Source organism: Oncorhynchus kisutch, linkage group LG27 (genome assembly GCF_002021735.2).
Source record: "Oncorhynchus kisutch isolate 150728-3 linkage group LG27, Okis_V2, whole genome shotgun sequence".
NCBI classification, from domain to species: domain Eukaryota; kingdom Metazoa; phylum Chordata; class Actinopteri; order Salmoniformes; family Salmonidae; genus Oncorhynchus; species Oncorhynchus kisutch.
The window spans coordinates 24,707,407-24,724,080 of NC_034200.2; the positions used below are offsets into that span (position 1 = coordinate 24,707,407).

Sequence of the window (16,674 nt, forward strand, 5' to 3'; positions counted from 1 at the left end):
CTAACTTATAGCCTCTGTCTCTTGCCGTAAGCACCTGTGCTCTGAAGGCCACTCTCCTTAAAAAAAACGCTACTTAGCTCTTGGAGTCCCATGCAGGAAAAGCTAGACTAGAATAGCTTGCTGGACATAATCTTTTGGGCATTTCTTATACCAATATACTATTTGAAGGGGGATGCAAGCTCTTGTTTGCTAAATGTTGAATACAGCAGCCAATAGAACTCACAGGTCATTTGAAAGAAGAGGGAATGAGGGATGGCGGTAGGCTAAAGCAGTTATTTATTCAGACCCATAACAATTCAATCTTCATGAAGAGAAGTGAAAGCCTTCTGCATCTAATTCAAGTCCTATATTATTCAAGCATGTCATTAGAATGATGATGATGATAAGGACAACAAAACTTGTTTCATTTAACTGTTGAAAGAGAGGAAGGAATGAAGAAACACCAAAGAGAGAAAGAGGAGGTAGGCTAATAACATTATGGGAAATATTATGAAAGGGATATATGCGTCAGTCTACTAATTATACAAATAGGCTCTATTATATTTCAAAATTAAAATCAAATTCACTAGCTTATAATTGTAACTTTGTAGACCGCATTTGCATGTTCTCTTCTGCTTTATCATGGCTTGAATGATGTGCGTAATTCCAGCCCATATAATACAGTATAATACAATACAGTAGGGTATAACAGTTCACACTCAAAATGATTAGCCTATTGGAGCTAGTTTAATTTATTTACCCAAGAGCTCAAATACTGTAGCTAGCTACATCTATGGGCGGTTATGTTTTTCTGCTGTGTGTAATGTGCAGTAGCCTATATCATAGGTTATATGTATTGGACAATGGCACAATCATTTGGGCTTTTTTAGTCTTGGGCTCATTAAATGTCATTTATCAAGGGATCATAAAAATTGTATTTAATACATGACTCATCAGGCTCAGGTAGCATCAGGGTTTAATTTTTTCATCCTGATCAAAGCTCTAATCAAATCCAGACATATTTATATGCTCTATAATTCTTTTGAATGACACTTCCCGTTTTGGCGGGAAATACCGATTTACCTGAGAGAAAAGTGATTTACTTTCAGGTTGTAACATTTGTAAAATACCAGGAAAATATTCAACCCTACTACAGTACTTGCAGTTGAAATCGGAAGTTTACATACACCTTAGCCGAAAATAAATAAACATTTAAACTCAGTTTTTCACAATTCCTGACATTTAATCCTAGTAAAAATTCCCTGCCTTAGGTCAGTTAGGATCACCACTTTATTTTAAGAATCTGAAATGTCAGAATAATAGTAGAGAGAATGATTTCTTTCAGCTTTGATTTCTTTCATCACATTCCCCAGTGGGTCAGACGTTTACATACACTCAATTAGTATTTGGTAGAATTGCGTTTAAAAAACTTAGGTCAAACGTTTAGCCTTCCACAAGCTTCCCACAATAAGTTGGGTGAATTTTGAAAGTTGGGCCCATTCCTCCTGACAGAGCTGGTGTAACTGAGTCAGGTTTGTAGGCCTCCTTGCTCCCACAAGCTTTTTCAGTTCTGCCCACACATTTTCTATACGATTGAGGTCAAGGCTTTGTGATGGCCACTCCAATACCTTGACTTTGTTGTCCTTAAGCCATTTTGCCACACCTTTGGAAGTATACTTGGGGTCATTGTCCATTTGGAAGACCCATTTGCAACCCTAACCCTTCAAACATAACAATTGTCTTTATGGCCAAACTGTTTTATTTTTGTTTCATCAGAGGACTTTTGACCAAAAAGTACGATATTTGTCCCCATGTGCAGTTGCAAACCGTAGTCTGGCTTTTTTATGGCAGTTTTGGAGCAGTGGCTTCTTCCATGCTGAGTGGCCTTTCAGGTTATGCCGATATTAGACTCGTTTTACTGTGGATATAGATACTTTTGTACCTGTTTCCTCCAGCATCTTCACAAGGTCCTTTGCTGTAGTTCTGGGATTGATTTGTACTTTTCGCACCAAAGTACGTTCATCTCTAGGAGACAGAACGCGTCTCCTTCCTGAGAGGTTGCGTGGTCCCATGGTGTTTATACTTGTATACTATTGTTTGTACAGATGAACGTGGTACCTTCAGGCATTTGGAAATTGCTCCCAAGGATGAACCAGACTTGTGGAGGTCTTGGCTGATTTCTTTTGATTTTCCCATGATGTCAAGCAAAGAGGCACTGAGTTTGAAGGTAGGCATTGAAATACACCCACAGGTACACCTCCAATTGACTCAAATTATGTCAAGTAGCCTATAAGAAGCTTCTAAAGGCATTTTCCAAGCTGTTTAAAGGCACAGTCAACATAATGTATGTAAACTTCTGACCCACTTGAATTGTGATACAGTGAATTATAAGTGAAATAATCTGTCTGTAAACAATTGTTAGAAAAATGACTTGTGTCTTGCACAAAGTAGATGTCCTAACCGACTTGCCGACTTGCCAAAACTATAGTTTGTTAACAAGAAATTTGTGGAGTGGTTGAAAAAACGAGTGTATGTAAACTTTCGACTTCAACTGTATACATTTACTGTATGTGGGGCAGGACACTGAATACTTATGCCTAGGGATTTATTTCAAGCTCTCACTATATTCCCCAATGATTATCTCTTTAATAAACTGGATTTAAATGAATAGTATTCCTTCATCGATCAAAAGTAAATTGACAGAAAATGTTACGCAACAAACCGAAAAACCAATTCACAATTCAGAAATACCAAACCCACCATGAACCAAATTACCATAGGAACAACAGCAGATCACCAATGGGGGGGGGGGGGGGGGGGGGGTGTTGGTTGGGGGGAAGTGGGGGATTTCAAAGGAGGGAGGTGATCCTTAAATAAGTTAAACGTATAGAGTATCATTCAGAGGAAGTCAAGCAAATCATGAGCAAGCAAAAGGTGAGAGGTCATTAGAGAGAGGAAGAGAGGCTGAGGAGAGAGAGGAGGAGCAGGGGGGTTCCGCAAGGCCCCTGGTTGCAGAGTCACAGTTTCCAATGATCACTTTTGTGACTATGCAACTGGGCTCATATTACTAGCTGCAACATCACAAAAATGACACTGGCAACCGCTAATTAGCTGGCAAAATAACACAAGGAAGAAAACAAACCAAAACAGGTAGGTAGCTATGAAACTGAGAAATAAAAGAAAGTGCTGCACGATCATAAGTAAGACTTGTTCATTAAATACATGGCGGCATACAGAGAGAGGAATTAGCTCGCAGTTTATGATCTCGAACCCTCAAGTGTGATAATTGCTGTCGAAACCACAAACTAAGATTCAGATTCAAGTGTTACTGCAATAGCATGTGATAAGAAATTGAGCGAGAACACATTTTTAATCCTAGTATTTCTCCTCACCATTCCCTCACCCCATGAGAAAAAAAAAATGCCTACACTGACCACAGTTGGTGGCTTGATGGCAGTATGATGTGTTTCACCACATATTCTGGCCCTGCTCTTTCCCGGAAGATCTAACCTCATAAGTGTGCAGAACAAATACAATAACACCAGGATATATAACATCACAGTACTCAGACTTGTCCTGTTATTTGAAAAATTCCTCAGTGGGCCTAAGAGAGCAGCAAGGTTAGCAATAAAGAGATTTACTGAGTCATAGTATATCTTAAGAAGACTGAAGACTGGCACATAAAGTAAGAGGAAAAGAAGGGAACTAAAGGTTTAATCCCACAAAATACCTTATTGTTAGCATATCAATCTGACAGCAATAGGGTTGCAAAAGTCTAGTAACTTTCCCAGATTTTCTAGAAATCCATGTTTTCCGAGGAATCTTCCGATCAGGATTTCTGGAAAACCTGGGATTTTTTTGAAAGTTTGCAGATTTTTACAACTGTAGATAGTGGTGAGGACAGCCCTGTGGAGCCCTGACTCTAGGAAGTCCTACCTGCGGAAGTCCAGGAGTGTCCGACTGGACTCAGGGACATTCTGGTTGAGCCAGGTAAGGAAGTGGAACTGTGTGACGGTGCGAGTCTCGTTGGTCTGCATGTTCTTTAGGTAGAAACTACGAACCAAGAAGTCATCACACCAGATGTGCTCCGACACCAGGTTCACCTATAGAGGAAGTTATGTCAGAGTCATATAAATATAATGAGTTCTCATTCTTATTCTATTGTAAGTTATCCGTGAATACACAGTAATATGCAGTGCACTGTGCACCTTACAGAAAAGGTAGAAAACGGGTATTACTGACTGTGCTTTTACAGTATATAAGTCAACAGTTGAATGCAATTAAAACGGAGTACATTTGCAACCAAATTATGCTGAAATTACACATGAATTTTAAAATCAAAATGACTATAACCATATTTCCGATTTAGAGCAATAACAATAGATATGACTAGAAAAACGGTCATTTTGAGCGAACATCAGACATTGGATAACCAGGTCTGGTACCTCGTAGATGTGGTAGAGGTTGGACCCCTCGTCAGGCCAGTAGTGGTAGCACTGTTTGACTCCACTCTCAGTGAGGGGCGTCAGCATGACAATGACCACACAGCCATTCTCCCAAACCATCTGCACACAAAAGACAGAGAACGGCCATTTTGTCACAAGGCAACACCCGGTAATTGCCTCGTGACATGCACCCTCACGCTATTCTATTGAGACGCTCCCACATACACTTCAAACTTTTATGTATGAGCCCATTTACTAGTATTAGAGGAAAAAGACAAAACATGACAAACAGGAATATGGAAAAAAATGCTTGATTAAAATGCTTAATTATCATCCATTCCTTCTTATTGAATCATCTGCATCTAAATTACAGTACAATCTACTTTCCATACTTGGGGAAAACACTGTTAGCTGTCGCTGTGAAATTCTTTAAAAGTATTTTTGTAAACTTTAACAATAGTAAACCAGTTAAAAAACGAGCAGCTTCATATGTAGGGTGGGGGGGGGGGGGGGACTGATGGTGCAAATCAGCGCAAGCTAAAGCATATCGACGATTCAATGTATCAATGTTTTAATTGTATCTGTCCCTTAAGAAATAAATACACTATTGTCCCTATTGTGTCCTTCCAGAACTAGGAGTGTCTGTTTAGGGGGAATTGTTCTCGCTAACATACAGTCTAGATGGCGCTGGTCAGAAGGTAGGTAGGCTCTAGAGAGCCATTGGCAGGATAGAAAGACAACAGCCAGGTTAATGGAGCTAATAAAACATTATTGTTACACTCATCAGATGACCAGGGGGCTCTCTTACCCATGGCTCATGATTTCACAGTTACCAAGAGCATTTGCTAATGTTTAGCACATTGAACAAAGTTTAGCACACTTGACAAAGTTCTAATATAGTTTAATGATGTAGAGTGTGTTGTGACCCATGTAAAATGCACTTTAAAAAAAGTATAATTTACTAAGACAGGAGGGAGAAGATTAGGGAGAAGAGAGGAGAGAGAGCCTCCACCCCCCTCTCATAGTTTGTTCAGAGCCAAACAGGGATTAGGCAGAGAGGGGGCCCAGGCCGAGGCCCATACTCTGGTTGTCATGATGGGCCAGACATTCCATCCACTCAGTAACTAAATTCATGTAGCACACGGGTGACAGAGGATGCATCCTAAATGGCACCCTATTCCCTACATAGTGCTCTACTTTTGGCCAGAGCACTATGCACCCTGGTGAAAAAAGTAGTGCACTATATGGAAAAGGGGGCCATTTGGAGTGCGCACTGAACAATTCCATCCTCGGAATTCTCCCATTATCATGCACCTTATCAATTACATAAAATCATCTAATATAATTCAAGACAGCCTCCCTTTCTCTCCTATAGTTTGACACAACCAGGCATATCTGTATACATAAAATGTGCAGCAATATTTGATTATCATTTGCAAGTAGATTGTGTAGTGGTATATATGGAGGCCATGGTGGGATTACAAAAAGCACTTGTCTCCAGTTTGACTTACACTTCTAATAACACTGTTCCCTTGTTGTTTAAGTCTGGAGAAGATATTGATTTTATGAAAGAGAGGACTGTACCTGCCAGAAATCAGCCACCGTGGAGGGAAGAGGGCCTTGAGTAGCGATGTAGGCTGGGTTCCGTGGGTCATGATCCATCTGGGAGAGAGACAGAGAGACAGAGACAGAGAGAGACAGAGAGAGAGAGAGAGAGAGAGAGAGAGAGACAGAGAGATTGAGAGAAAGAGCAATGTTATTACTTAATTATTGATCAAGTAAAGGACCACAAGGTTTACCCTAGTGAGTGCTTTGAGAAAGAACAATATTCTTACACTGGATATAGTGAAAAACATACCAACTTAAAGTCAAATAAAAAATGATGTAGCAAAATGTTGAAATAAAGGGGCAATCCATAGTTGCTACATTCCACTCATAAATGTATGATATTTACCCATTGATTCTTGAAGAAAACAACTTATAAATGCCTCCTGAGCTTAGTTCAACTGTCGTACCCCATCAGATCCCAAAATATAAGCTTGTTATACTCCAATGTTTGTAAATAAACACCATGTAGCCTAAAAACATGGTTAAAACTATTATTTTGATGTAATGGATGATCAGTTGTTGCATCCATAGCTCTTTCTATGAATTTGAGAGTGGTCACGTTTCTCCAGATCCATCCCACAGCTTTTTACCGAAACGGGGGCGGGGAGAACGCTATTGCTTCAACCGCTTATTGCCGCTTTAAAGTAACACCCACATTGGCTGTAGAAAGAGGAAATTCAGAGTATTACTGCCTATTCTTCCCTCCCTGAGAAATAGTGTAGGTGGTCAGTGAAGCGTTCAAGATTCAATACAGTGTGCAAAGCCATTCACTTATGTTCTGATTTTCATTTTGGATATGTTTGAATAGGTATTCAATGGGAATGAGATCAGAGTTTACCCATGTATTGTTAACCAAATGTTTTTTGAAGAAATCCTTTCTATGAATCCCAAATGTTGTCTGTGTGCCGTCTTTTCTTATTCTGCAGTGCTTAAAACAACAAGGCTGCTAAACTCTCACAAATTGGAGAGCAAATGCCATCTTAAAAAAACAAGCGTGGTCCAGAAATGTGTGGCGAATGCGAGAAGAGAATAGTTGAGTGTCAGTCATACCTATTACCATGCAAATTGTATGGCAAATGTTATAATTGGATAGGCCAATTTATCTGGAAGCAATTATGGGAAAAGACAGATAATTCCAAGGCACACAGAAACTGGTGTTTAATAGCCTTCCGTTGCTTTATGAACTAAAATAATAGAATGTTTTAAATAAACTTGGGTTTACACAGAAGATTAAGCTTTTAACGTAAATGTATTAACTGGGAAAAGAAAGGCACAGTTTTAACAAGGGGTTTGCATTTCAATTAAAACTGAAAAACTGTCACTGCAAAGTGCATTTGTTAACAGATGGAGGAGAATAGAGGAGGGGTTGTGAATGGGAGAGGGCTTTTATGGCCTTTTATATAATTGTCAATAATGACGAATGCTAACAACAAGTAAAACATTTTAGCTTTGGCAGAAAAAAGAAATACAACAATGTCTAGTGTTTGATGCTGTACCCCTGGAGAGTGTCTACTGCTGCAACAGAGAAACTGACTGTCATTGGTCTAGACTCAATACTGAGAGAAACTCAGTGTCTGCAGTACACTCAGTACAGATAAACTCTATTCTCTCTCTCTCTCTCTCTCTCTCTCTCTCTCTCATAGACATGGCAAGTTAAATGACATACTGTACATTGTCAAAGTATACATATCTCTCTCTCTCTCCCTCTCTGATGCTCCCCTTCTGTCTCTCTCTCCAATCTCTTGGAGACACAATGTTTCCTGACAATTTCAAGTGTCTGCTGTCTCTGAACTAAGAACTGGTGCTAATGACATTCTTGAGTGTGTCCGTCCATTCAGCCGTCAGTAGGCTGAGGGGCTAATGCTGTTGATGGGTCTCCAGGAACCCATTGTCCCTTGTCCATCGCTCCCTCTTCCACCCACCCAACTTCTTGGTTGGAGTTGCAGAGGGAGAGAGAGAGAGAGATGAAACATTGTTTACCAGTGGATGATTTCCCTGGGACCTAATGAGGAGCAAGCGGCAACGTGACAGGCGTAATCATGGCCGTTTTGTTCTGCCCAGCCAGGGTCTGTGTGCTGTAATTATCAGCCTTTCTTCCCTACTGGCCAGTGGCTGCCGGTGGCAGCAGTAGTTATTGCAGAGCACCGCTCTGCCTCTGGTTGTCTGTCACCACTGCACTGTGGGGGACCAAGGCTTGTCAGCTCTTTGTTTCACCCACCACACTGTGAGACCAGGGAGAGGGAGGCAAAGGTACTCTCTCACAGGAGATTCACTTCTGTTCTGGTCCTCATTTCAGAGGTGTTAGAACAGGTTTCCCATGTATTGTGAGGGGCTAGTGGTGATGATGTGAAAGCAAGAGTCCATAAGACGATCTAGAGCGCCCATAGAATCTCTACTTCATCAATGTAACACCAACAGTAATGTCTTCGAAATGAAGCCATACAATAACAGCTCAATTAGCTTGAAGCCAGATATCCCACAGTAGCGAGAGAAATAATAGGCTCTTTAAAGCGACAATCACAAGGGAGTTACACAATTCCTCTTATAAGATCGTCATAAGTTTTACAGTGATTCACAGTTTTACTTTGCAGACAAACATTCTCCAGAGTGCCGACAACAATGTTTTGCACTGAGACAGTAAGTGTTGTTGTTGAGGAAATCAAATTGCCAGCAGCAGAGGTATTTCTGTAAATATCTAGTTGTACCCATCCAGCTCGGTGTGTAGGAAATGGTTCTTCTGTGTCGTCACATCCTGGCACTTTGGTGCAACGACAACGGGCCAGTGTCCCGAATGGCACCCCTTTCCCTATATAGTGTACTACTTTTGAACCCTCTGAGCCCTGGTCAAAGGTAGTGCACTATGAAGGGAACATGGTGCCAGTTTGGACAAGACCTTGGATTTGAAATGCATAGCATTTCAGTTTCTTATAATGGAATACTTCTGTATCTGCCTCCAGGGGAAGATAACTACATCTATTTGATTTGACCACCTTTTTCAAATGGGTATGCTCAGATCCTGAATTCACATGGCTCCTATTTCTCTCTTTCTTACAAATGTTTGGTTCTTGGACATTCACAGTTGAGTAAAAAAAAACATTTGCTCAAAATGTATTGTTTGATGCTTAAGTGTGTGTAAATGACCCAATTTATACACTGGTTGTCATTTGTGAGAGGCAAAGGAGTGGGTCTTTAAACTCCTGATTTAGCCTTTAAAAATGCACCAGTAGAAACGGTATAAATAAATGCATCAGCTCCCATGCTGATTCCCTGCTGCCAATGTGTAGGCTTACATGTATTCAACTAAACCTGAATAGATACACTGAGTGTACAAAACGTTAGGAACACCGGCTCTTTACATGACATAGACTGACCATATGAATCCACGTGAAAGCTATGATCCCTTAAAGATGTCACTTGTTAAATCCACTTCATGAAGGGGAGGAGACAGGTTATAGAAGGATTTTTAAGTGAGTGTACAAAACAGCTCACCTTCCTAATATTGAGTTGCCTCACCCCCACCTGCCCTCAGAACAGCCTCAAATCCTCGGGGCATGGAATCTACAAGGTGTCGAAAGCATTCCACAGGGATGCTGGCCTATGTTGACTCCAATGCTTCCCACAGTTGTGTCAAGTTGGCAGTATGTCCTTTGGGTGGTGGACCATTCTTAATACACATGGGAAAGTGTTGACACAAACCGGTGCGCCTACTACCATACCCCGTTCAAAGGCGCTTGCCCATTCACCCCCACGAATGGCACAGATACACAATCCATGTCTCAATTGTCTCAAGGCTTAAAAATCCTTCTTTAACCTGTCTCCTCCCCTTCATCTATATCAACTATATCAATGGGCTCCTGAGTGGCGCAGCGGTCAAAGGCACTGCATCTCAGTGCAAGAGGCCTCTCACATCCGGCCGTGATTGGGAGTGCCACAGGGTGGCACACAATTGGCCCAGCGTCGTCCGGGTTTGGCCAGGGTAGGCCGTCATTGTAAATAAGAATTTTAACTGACTTGCCTAGTTAAATAAAATGTAAAAAAACAAACATCAGACAGGACCTGCAACTACCTATTGAATGTAGCTTGTTTGAGTTGGAGAGTCCGTGTGACTTAAAAAAATCGCAAATGACTTGGGTTGATGCATCTAAACACGAGGAGCTTACTTCCTAAACTTAATTACATCAAGATCTGGGCTACGCAGACAAATTCTGACATTCTAGTATTGACTGAAACTTGGATCTCTGGGGATATTCTGGACTCCGATATTAATATTGAGTGTTATAATTGGTTCAGAGCTGACAGACAGGGTAGAGGTGGTGGAGAGGCTATTCTTATTCAAAATAATTTCTCTCTCTTGACTGAAATCCATTTCCCTTGCCAAAAATGTTTAGCTACTATATTTAAGCCTTTGTCTGGGGAAAAATGTTTTTATAACTGTTATAGGGGTCTACCTTTACCGTCCTTCATCGGCTAACCTTTGTGCACTTGAAGAGTTAACTCGTTTGTTGTATTATTTTATTAAATCCGAAGTTATTATCCTGGGTGACCAAAATGATGATTGGGAAATGCAGGCTTCAGACAAACAAAATATATGTTGTTTGTCTAAGAGAAGTGAGAAGTGTTATTTATTTAACATTGTTATCAGGAAATATTCCAAAAGTATGGAAATTCTGTTGTTGTTCTGCCACTCCACAAGCGCAGGGATAGTAGTGATCTTAATCATTATCTCTCCATTTCAAGACCTTTTCTTGCTAAGTATCTTGAATCCTTGGTAAATGTAGACCTTTTCTCTTTTTTTAATCTGAGAAATATGTTTTGAATGTAAACCAATCAGGGTTTAGGCCTGGGCATAGCACTATTACAGCAACCACTTCAGTTGTTATTGATCTTGTCAATGCGTTAGACACTAAAATTAAATGTGCTGCTTTGTTTGTAGACATGTCTGGGACCTGTTTCTGGGACCTGTTCTCTTCACTATGTATATAAACACCATTGGTCAATCTGTAAACTTAATCTATATGCGGTTGATAATATTATGTATGCTACTGCCCCAACTGTTGATCTGGCTGTGGTAAAACGACAGTCAGATTTTATAGCTATGCAGGAATCCATTCCTGATTTAAAATGTGTGCTTAATACAGGCAAAACAAAATACATTGCTGTTTTTAAAATTAGTACTGTACAAAGACAGGTTTGTAGGCCTCCTTGCTCGCACACGCTTTTTCAGTTCTGCCCACACATTTCCTATGGGATTGAGGTCAGGGCTTTGTGAAGGCAACTCCAAAAGCTTGACTTTGTTGTCCTTAAGCCATTTGCCACAACTTTGGAAGTATGCTTGGGGTCATTGTCTATTTGGAAGACCCATTTGCGACCAAGCTTTAACTTCCTGACTGATGTTGCTTCAATATATCCACAGAATTTTCTATTCTCATGATGCCATCTATTTTGTGAAGTGTGCCAGTCCCTCCTGCAGCAAAGCACCCCCACAACATTATGCTGCCACCCCCGTGCTTCACGGTTGGAATGGTGTTCTTCGGCTTGCAAGCCTCCCCCTTTTCCTTCCAAACATAACGATGGACATTATGGCTAAACAGTTCTATTTTTGTTTCATCAGACCAGAGAACATTTCTCCAAAAAGTACGATCTTTGTCCCCATGTGCAGTTGCAAACCATAGTCTGGCTTTTTATGGCGGTTTGGGAGCAGTGGCTTCTTCCTTGCTGAGCGGCCTTTCAGGTTATGTCGATATAGGACTCATTTTACTTTGGATATAGATACTTTTGTACCTGTTTCCTCCAGCATCTTCACAAGGTCCTTTGCTGTTGTTCTGGGATTGTTTTGCACTTATCGCACCAAAATACGTTAATCTCTAGGAGACAGAACGCGTCTCCTTCCTGATCGGTATGGCAGCTGCGTGGTCCCATGGTGTTTATACTTGCGTACTATTGTTTGTACAGATGAACGTGGTACCTTCAGGCATTTGAAAATTTCTCCCAATGATGAACCAGACGTGTGGTGGTCTACAATTTGTTTTCTGAGGTCTTGGCTGATTTATTTTGATTTTCCCATGATGTCAAGCAAAGAGGCACTGATTTTGAAGGTAGGCCTTGAAATACATCCACAGGTACACCTCCAGTTGACTCAAATGATGTCAATTAGCCTATCAGAAGCTTCTAAAGCCATGACATCATCTTCTGTCATTTTTCCCAAGCTGTTTAAAGGCACAGTCAACATAGTGTATGTAAACTTCTGACCCACTGGAATTGTGATATAGTGAATTATAAATTCAATAATCTGTCTGTAAACAATTGTTGGAAAAATGACTTGTGTCTTGCACGAAGTAGATGTCCTAACCGACTTGCCAAAACTATAGTTTGTTAACAAGAAATGTGTGGAGTGTTTAAAAAACAAGTTTTAATGACTCCAGCCTAAGTGTTTGTAAACTTCCGACTTCAACTGTATATATTTTATATAGTATATTCTTCAAAGAAGCCACTCTTTGCCTTGATGACAGCTTTGCACACTCTTGGCATTCTCTCATCCAGCTTCACCTGGAATGCTTTTCCAACAGTCTTGAAGGAGTTCCCACATATGCTGAGCATTTGCTGGCTGCTTTTCCTTCACTCTTCAGCCCAACTCATCCCAAACCATGTCAATTGGGTTGAGGTCGGGTGATTGTGGAGGCCAGGTCATCTGATGGAGCACTCCATCACTCTTCTTCTTGGTCAAATAGCCCTTACACAGCCTGGAGGTGTGTTGGGTCATTGTCCTGTTGAAAAATAAATTATAGTCCCACTAAGCGCAAACCAGATGGCGTATCGCTGCCGAATGCTGTGGTAGCCATGCTTGTTAAGTGTGCATTGAATTCTAAATAAATCACAGACAGCGTCACCAGCAAAGCACCCTACACCATCACACCTCCTCCCTGCTTCACGGTGGGAAATACACATACAGAGATCATCCATTCACCTACTCTGGGTCTCAAAGACACGGCGGTTGGAACCAAAAATCTCAGACCAAAGCACAGATTTCCACTGGTCTAATGTCCATTGCTTGTGTTTGTTGGCCCAATCAAGAATTTTCTTCTTATTGGTGTCCTTTAGTAGTGGTTTCTTTGCAGCAATTCGACCATGAAGGTCTGATTCATGCAGTCTCGTCTGAACAGTTGATGTTGAGATGTGTCTTTGTGAACTTTGTGAAGCATTTATTTGGGCTGCAATTTCTGAGGCTGGTAACTCTCATGAACTTGTCCTCTGCAGCAGAGGTAACTCTGGGTCTTCCTTTCCTGTGGCAGTCCTCATGAGAGCCAGTTTCATCATAGCGCTTGATGGTTTTTGCGATTGCACTTAAAGAAACTTTAAAAGTTCTTGACATTTTCCTCATTCACTGACCTTCATGTCTTAAAGTAATGATGGACTGTTGTTTCTCTTTGCTAATTTGAGCTGTTCTTGCCATAATATGGACTTGGTCTTAGCTCTATTTGGTAAATCTTCTGTATACCAACCCTACCTTGTCACAAGACAACTGATTGTCTCAAACACACTAAGAAGGAAAGAAATTCCACAAATTAACTTTTAACAAGGCACACCTGTTAATTGAAATGAATTCCAGGTGACTACCTCATGAAGCTGGTTGAGATAATGCCAAGAGTGTGCATAGCTGTCATGAAGGCAAAGGCAAAATAAATGTGGCAAAATAAATGTGTTATTTTATAGTTTTGCTGTCTTCACTTTTACTCTACAGTGAAAAATAGTAAAAATGGTAAAAAAGAAAAATACAAATAAAAATCCTAGAATGAGTAGGTCCAAACTTTTGACTGGTACTGTATAAGTACCAGCCACACCTGTAGCTGACAGGTAAATACAATCGAGCACACAGCCATGAAATCTTCATAGACGAACATTGTCAGTAGAACGGCCTTACCGAAGAGCTCACTGACTTCCAACGTGGCACCGTCATAGGATGCCACCTTTCCAACAAGTCAGTTCATCAAATTTCTGCCCTGCTAAAGCTGCCCCGGTCAACTGTAAGTGCTGTTATTGTTAAGTGGAAACATCTAGGAACAACATCAAGGCAAAGGGTGGCTACTTTCAAGAATCTAAAATATATTTAGATTTGTTTAACACTTTTCTGGTTACTACATGATTCCATATGTGTTATTTCATAGTTTTGATGTCTTCACTATTTTTCTACAACGTGGAAAATAGTAAAAATAAAGAAAAAGCCTTGAATGAGTAGGTGTGTCCAAACTTGTGACTGGTTCTGTATATTTTCGGGTAAATGTGTATATTTACGTTTACAAGTGACATACTGTACCTCTCAATATGTCTTCCCTGTTCAAATAAAGGTTAAACAAACATTTAAAATCTACACTGATTGAAGTGGATTTAACAAGTAACATCAATAAGGGATCATAGCATTCACCTGGTCAGTCTATGTCATGGAAAGAATTGTACACAGGTACATAGTGTATATAGGCAACATCAAAGCACAACAAAACTGAACTGCATAGCTGTGAAAAAACAGCACATTAGCATAATTCAAGGTCAATAACAGTCACAGATCAACTGTGCTTTCAAAATGAGGGAATGAATAGGGTGAATCATGCGCGGTACCCTTCCCCACCCATTCCCCATGTGAATATTCACTCATTATTTCTAATAAAACAATCATTAATATTCAACGCATGAAACACAGTGTGCATAAGCAATATCAGGCATCTTACTAAAGCTAAGCAATCTGTTACATCAAATTGTATATTGTAAAGCACTGCTTTGCTTTAGTTCGTTCTAAAGTACAGCATCCCAACACTATAAAGCAGAGTTTAGTATACTGAAACGGTACTTACAATTGGGCTGGCATTGATGTAATCTGAATTGCTGTGGCTGTTTTCAACCTTCAAGGTAATTCTTGAGTGATCATCTGAAATATAAATGGAGGAATTTATTGCACCAACTCAACAAGGACTCATCACCGTGCTAGGCCTGCCTGAAGTGTGTTATAAGCACTGGAATACTCAAATACTCAAGAATACACCCTCAAACATAACCTTTAAGCTATTACTCAAACCTAAAGCAAACCTGCTCCATATATCTTATCATTTGAAATAGTCTCAGATGGGTGCAATTGACAGTAGCATGATATCTAACAGGAGGAGAGCTTACAGGCCTTGTGACCTGGGGTGATCTAGTGGTCTAAGCTGCTGCCTGATGTACTGCTGTGAGCATGGGTTCAAATCCCATTCACTGCTCTTTTAGCACACTCTCTTCTACCTTTCCTCTCTATCCAATAAACATGGAACAATACGGAAGGAGTGGGACTGCCCCACTCCTTTAAAAACAGAATAATTACTTACAGGCCACCACTGCATTGGAGCGGTTCTTCTTTGTGTTCCCTGCCCCCAGGCCTGTAGTGGAGGCGTTGGGCTCAGCCTGATACGCACACAGAGCCTCCCACTCCTTCTCCAGACGATTCTTGTTCTTCAGGTGGTCCTCCATGTAAGACTAGGGAGGAAAAAGAAGACATGGAGTCAATATGCATTCAATAACTACAGTTGTACCCATCATGTCAGTTGGTGTGTATTCCTCCTCAATGTAAGACTAAGGAGGTCGGGGAAAGAGAATATATTAACCAGGTAAGTCAATTGAGAAGACGTTCTCTTTGACAATAATGATCTGACCAAGAAGGAGCAATGCAAAGAAAGACATACAACAACAACAACAACTCAAAATAGAATATTCTTAATTCAGCAGGAGTAAAGATGAGCTAGTAGAAATGTTCTTATAATTATATGAATAATAATGCAAATGTTTTTTGGCATTTGGTTCCGAGGTGTGTGTGTGTCTTTATTATTGTTATCTATGGTCTCTATGTGGTCCTAGCCATGTAGATGTAGGATCAAAATTGTATCACTCTTTTGTTGCTGAGAAATTTCTTTCACAGCAGGAAATGCAATATTATAGTGTATTTTAGGTTTAAAAAAGGCTTCAAAAGTTAGTAATTTCCACTTTAAAATTTGACTTGATTTGCCCGAACAATTTTTTTTTATCAACCACTACAAAAATTTCCAAAAAAGCTGCAATATGTAACTTTTGGGGCAACCCTACCAAGTCCACAGAGAAATGTGTGTTTTAGATATTTTATTCTCATTGAAAGCAAGTCTAAGAAGTGGAAGATCTGTTCTATGTTTTGCGTTCATAATTTTTGTTTTTGCATTTTTTACTTTCGGGTTTTGAAAATATATTTTACCGTTTAGATGGTACAACGATTCTCTACAATATATTACTTGTTTAATCACAAACTGAAATTAGGCAAACTATTAGAATTTTAGCAAACAGGAAATGGCGGAGAGATTTCTGCATAGTGCATCTTTAATTATAATCCACATAATAATTCAAATTGGCTGTTGCTGCATGATTATTTTCCTGGTGGAGCAAACTGGCTCAAATGAAGAAACTACATCTGTAGTCAGGAACAGGAATAGTTCCCTCACAATGATAAGCCATTCAACCGAGCCCATTACCTCTCATACTGTATTCATCATTAAGTCAGGAGCACTGACTTTGATTAACTGCCGCTAATGAGATTGTCAAAGCTAAATGTGAAACCTACTGTAGCATGTTTTAGCACGGGGGCCAAACGGGTAGA

The 16,674-nt window shown here is 40.2% G+C and overlaps 1 protein-coding gene across 2 annotated transcripts in view; it reads right to left on the minus strand.

Annotated features, from left to right (window-relative positions):
* LOC109872172 (receptor-type tyrosine-protein phosphatase N2) overlaps positions 1-16,674 on the minus strand; it is a 161,562-nt gene that overhangs the window by 9,349 nt on the left and 135,539 nt on the right. For both annotated transcript variants that reach the window (XM_031807032.1, XM_031807031.1), the window contains exons 17-21: positions 15,383-15,530; positions 14,876-14,949; positions 6,009-6,086; positions 4,425-4,544; positions 3,916-4,082 (exon numbers count right to left, since the gene is read on the minus strand). In XM_031807032.1, coding sequence (XP_031662892.1) covers positions 3,916-4,082; positions 4,425-4,544; positions 6,009-6,086; positions 14,876-14,949; positions 15,383-15,530 — 587 coding nt within the window. The remainder of the gene's footprint in view (positions 1-3,915; positions 4,083-4,424; positions 4,545-6,008; positions 6,087-14,875; positions 14,950-15,382; positions 15,531-16,674) is intronic.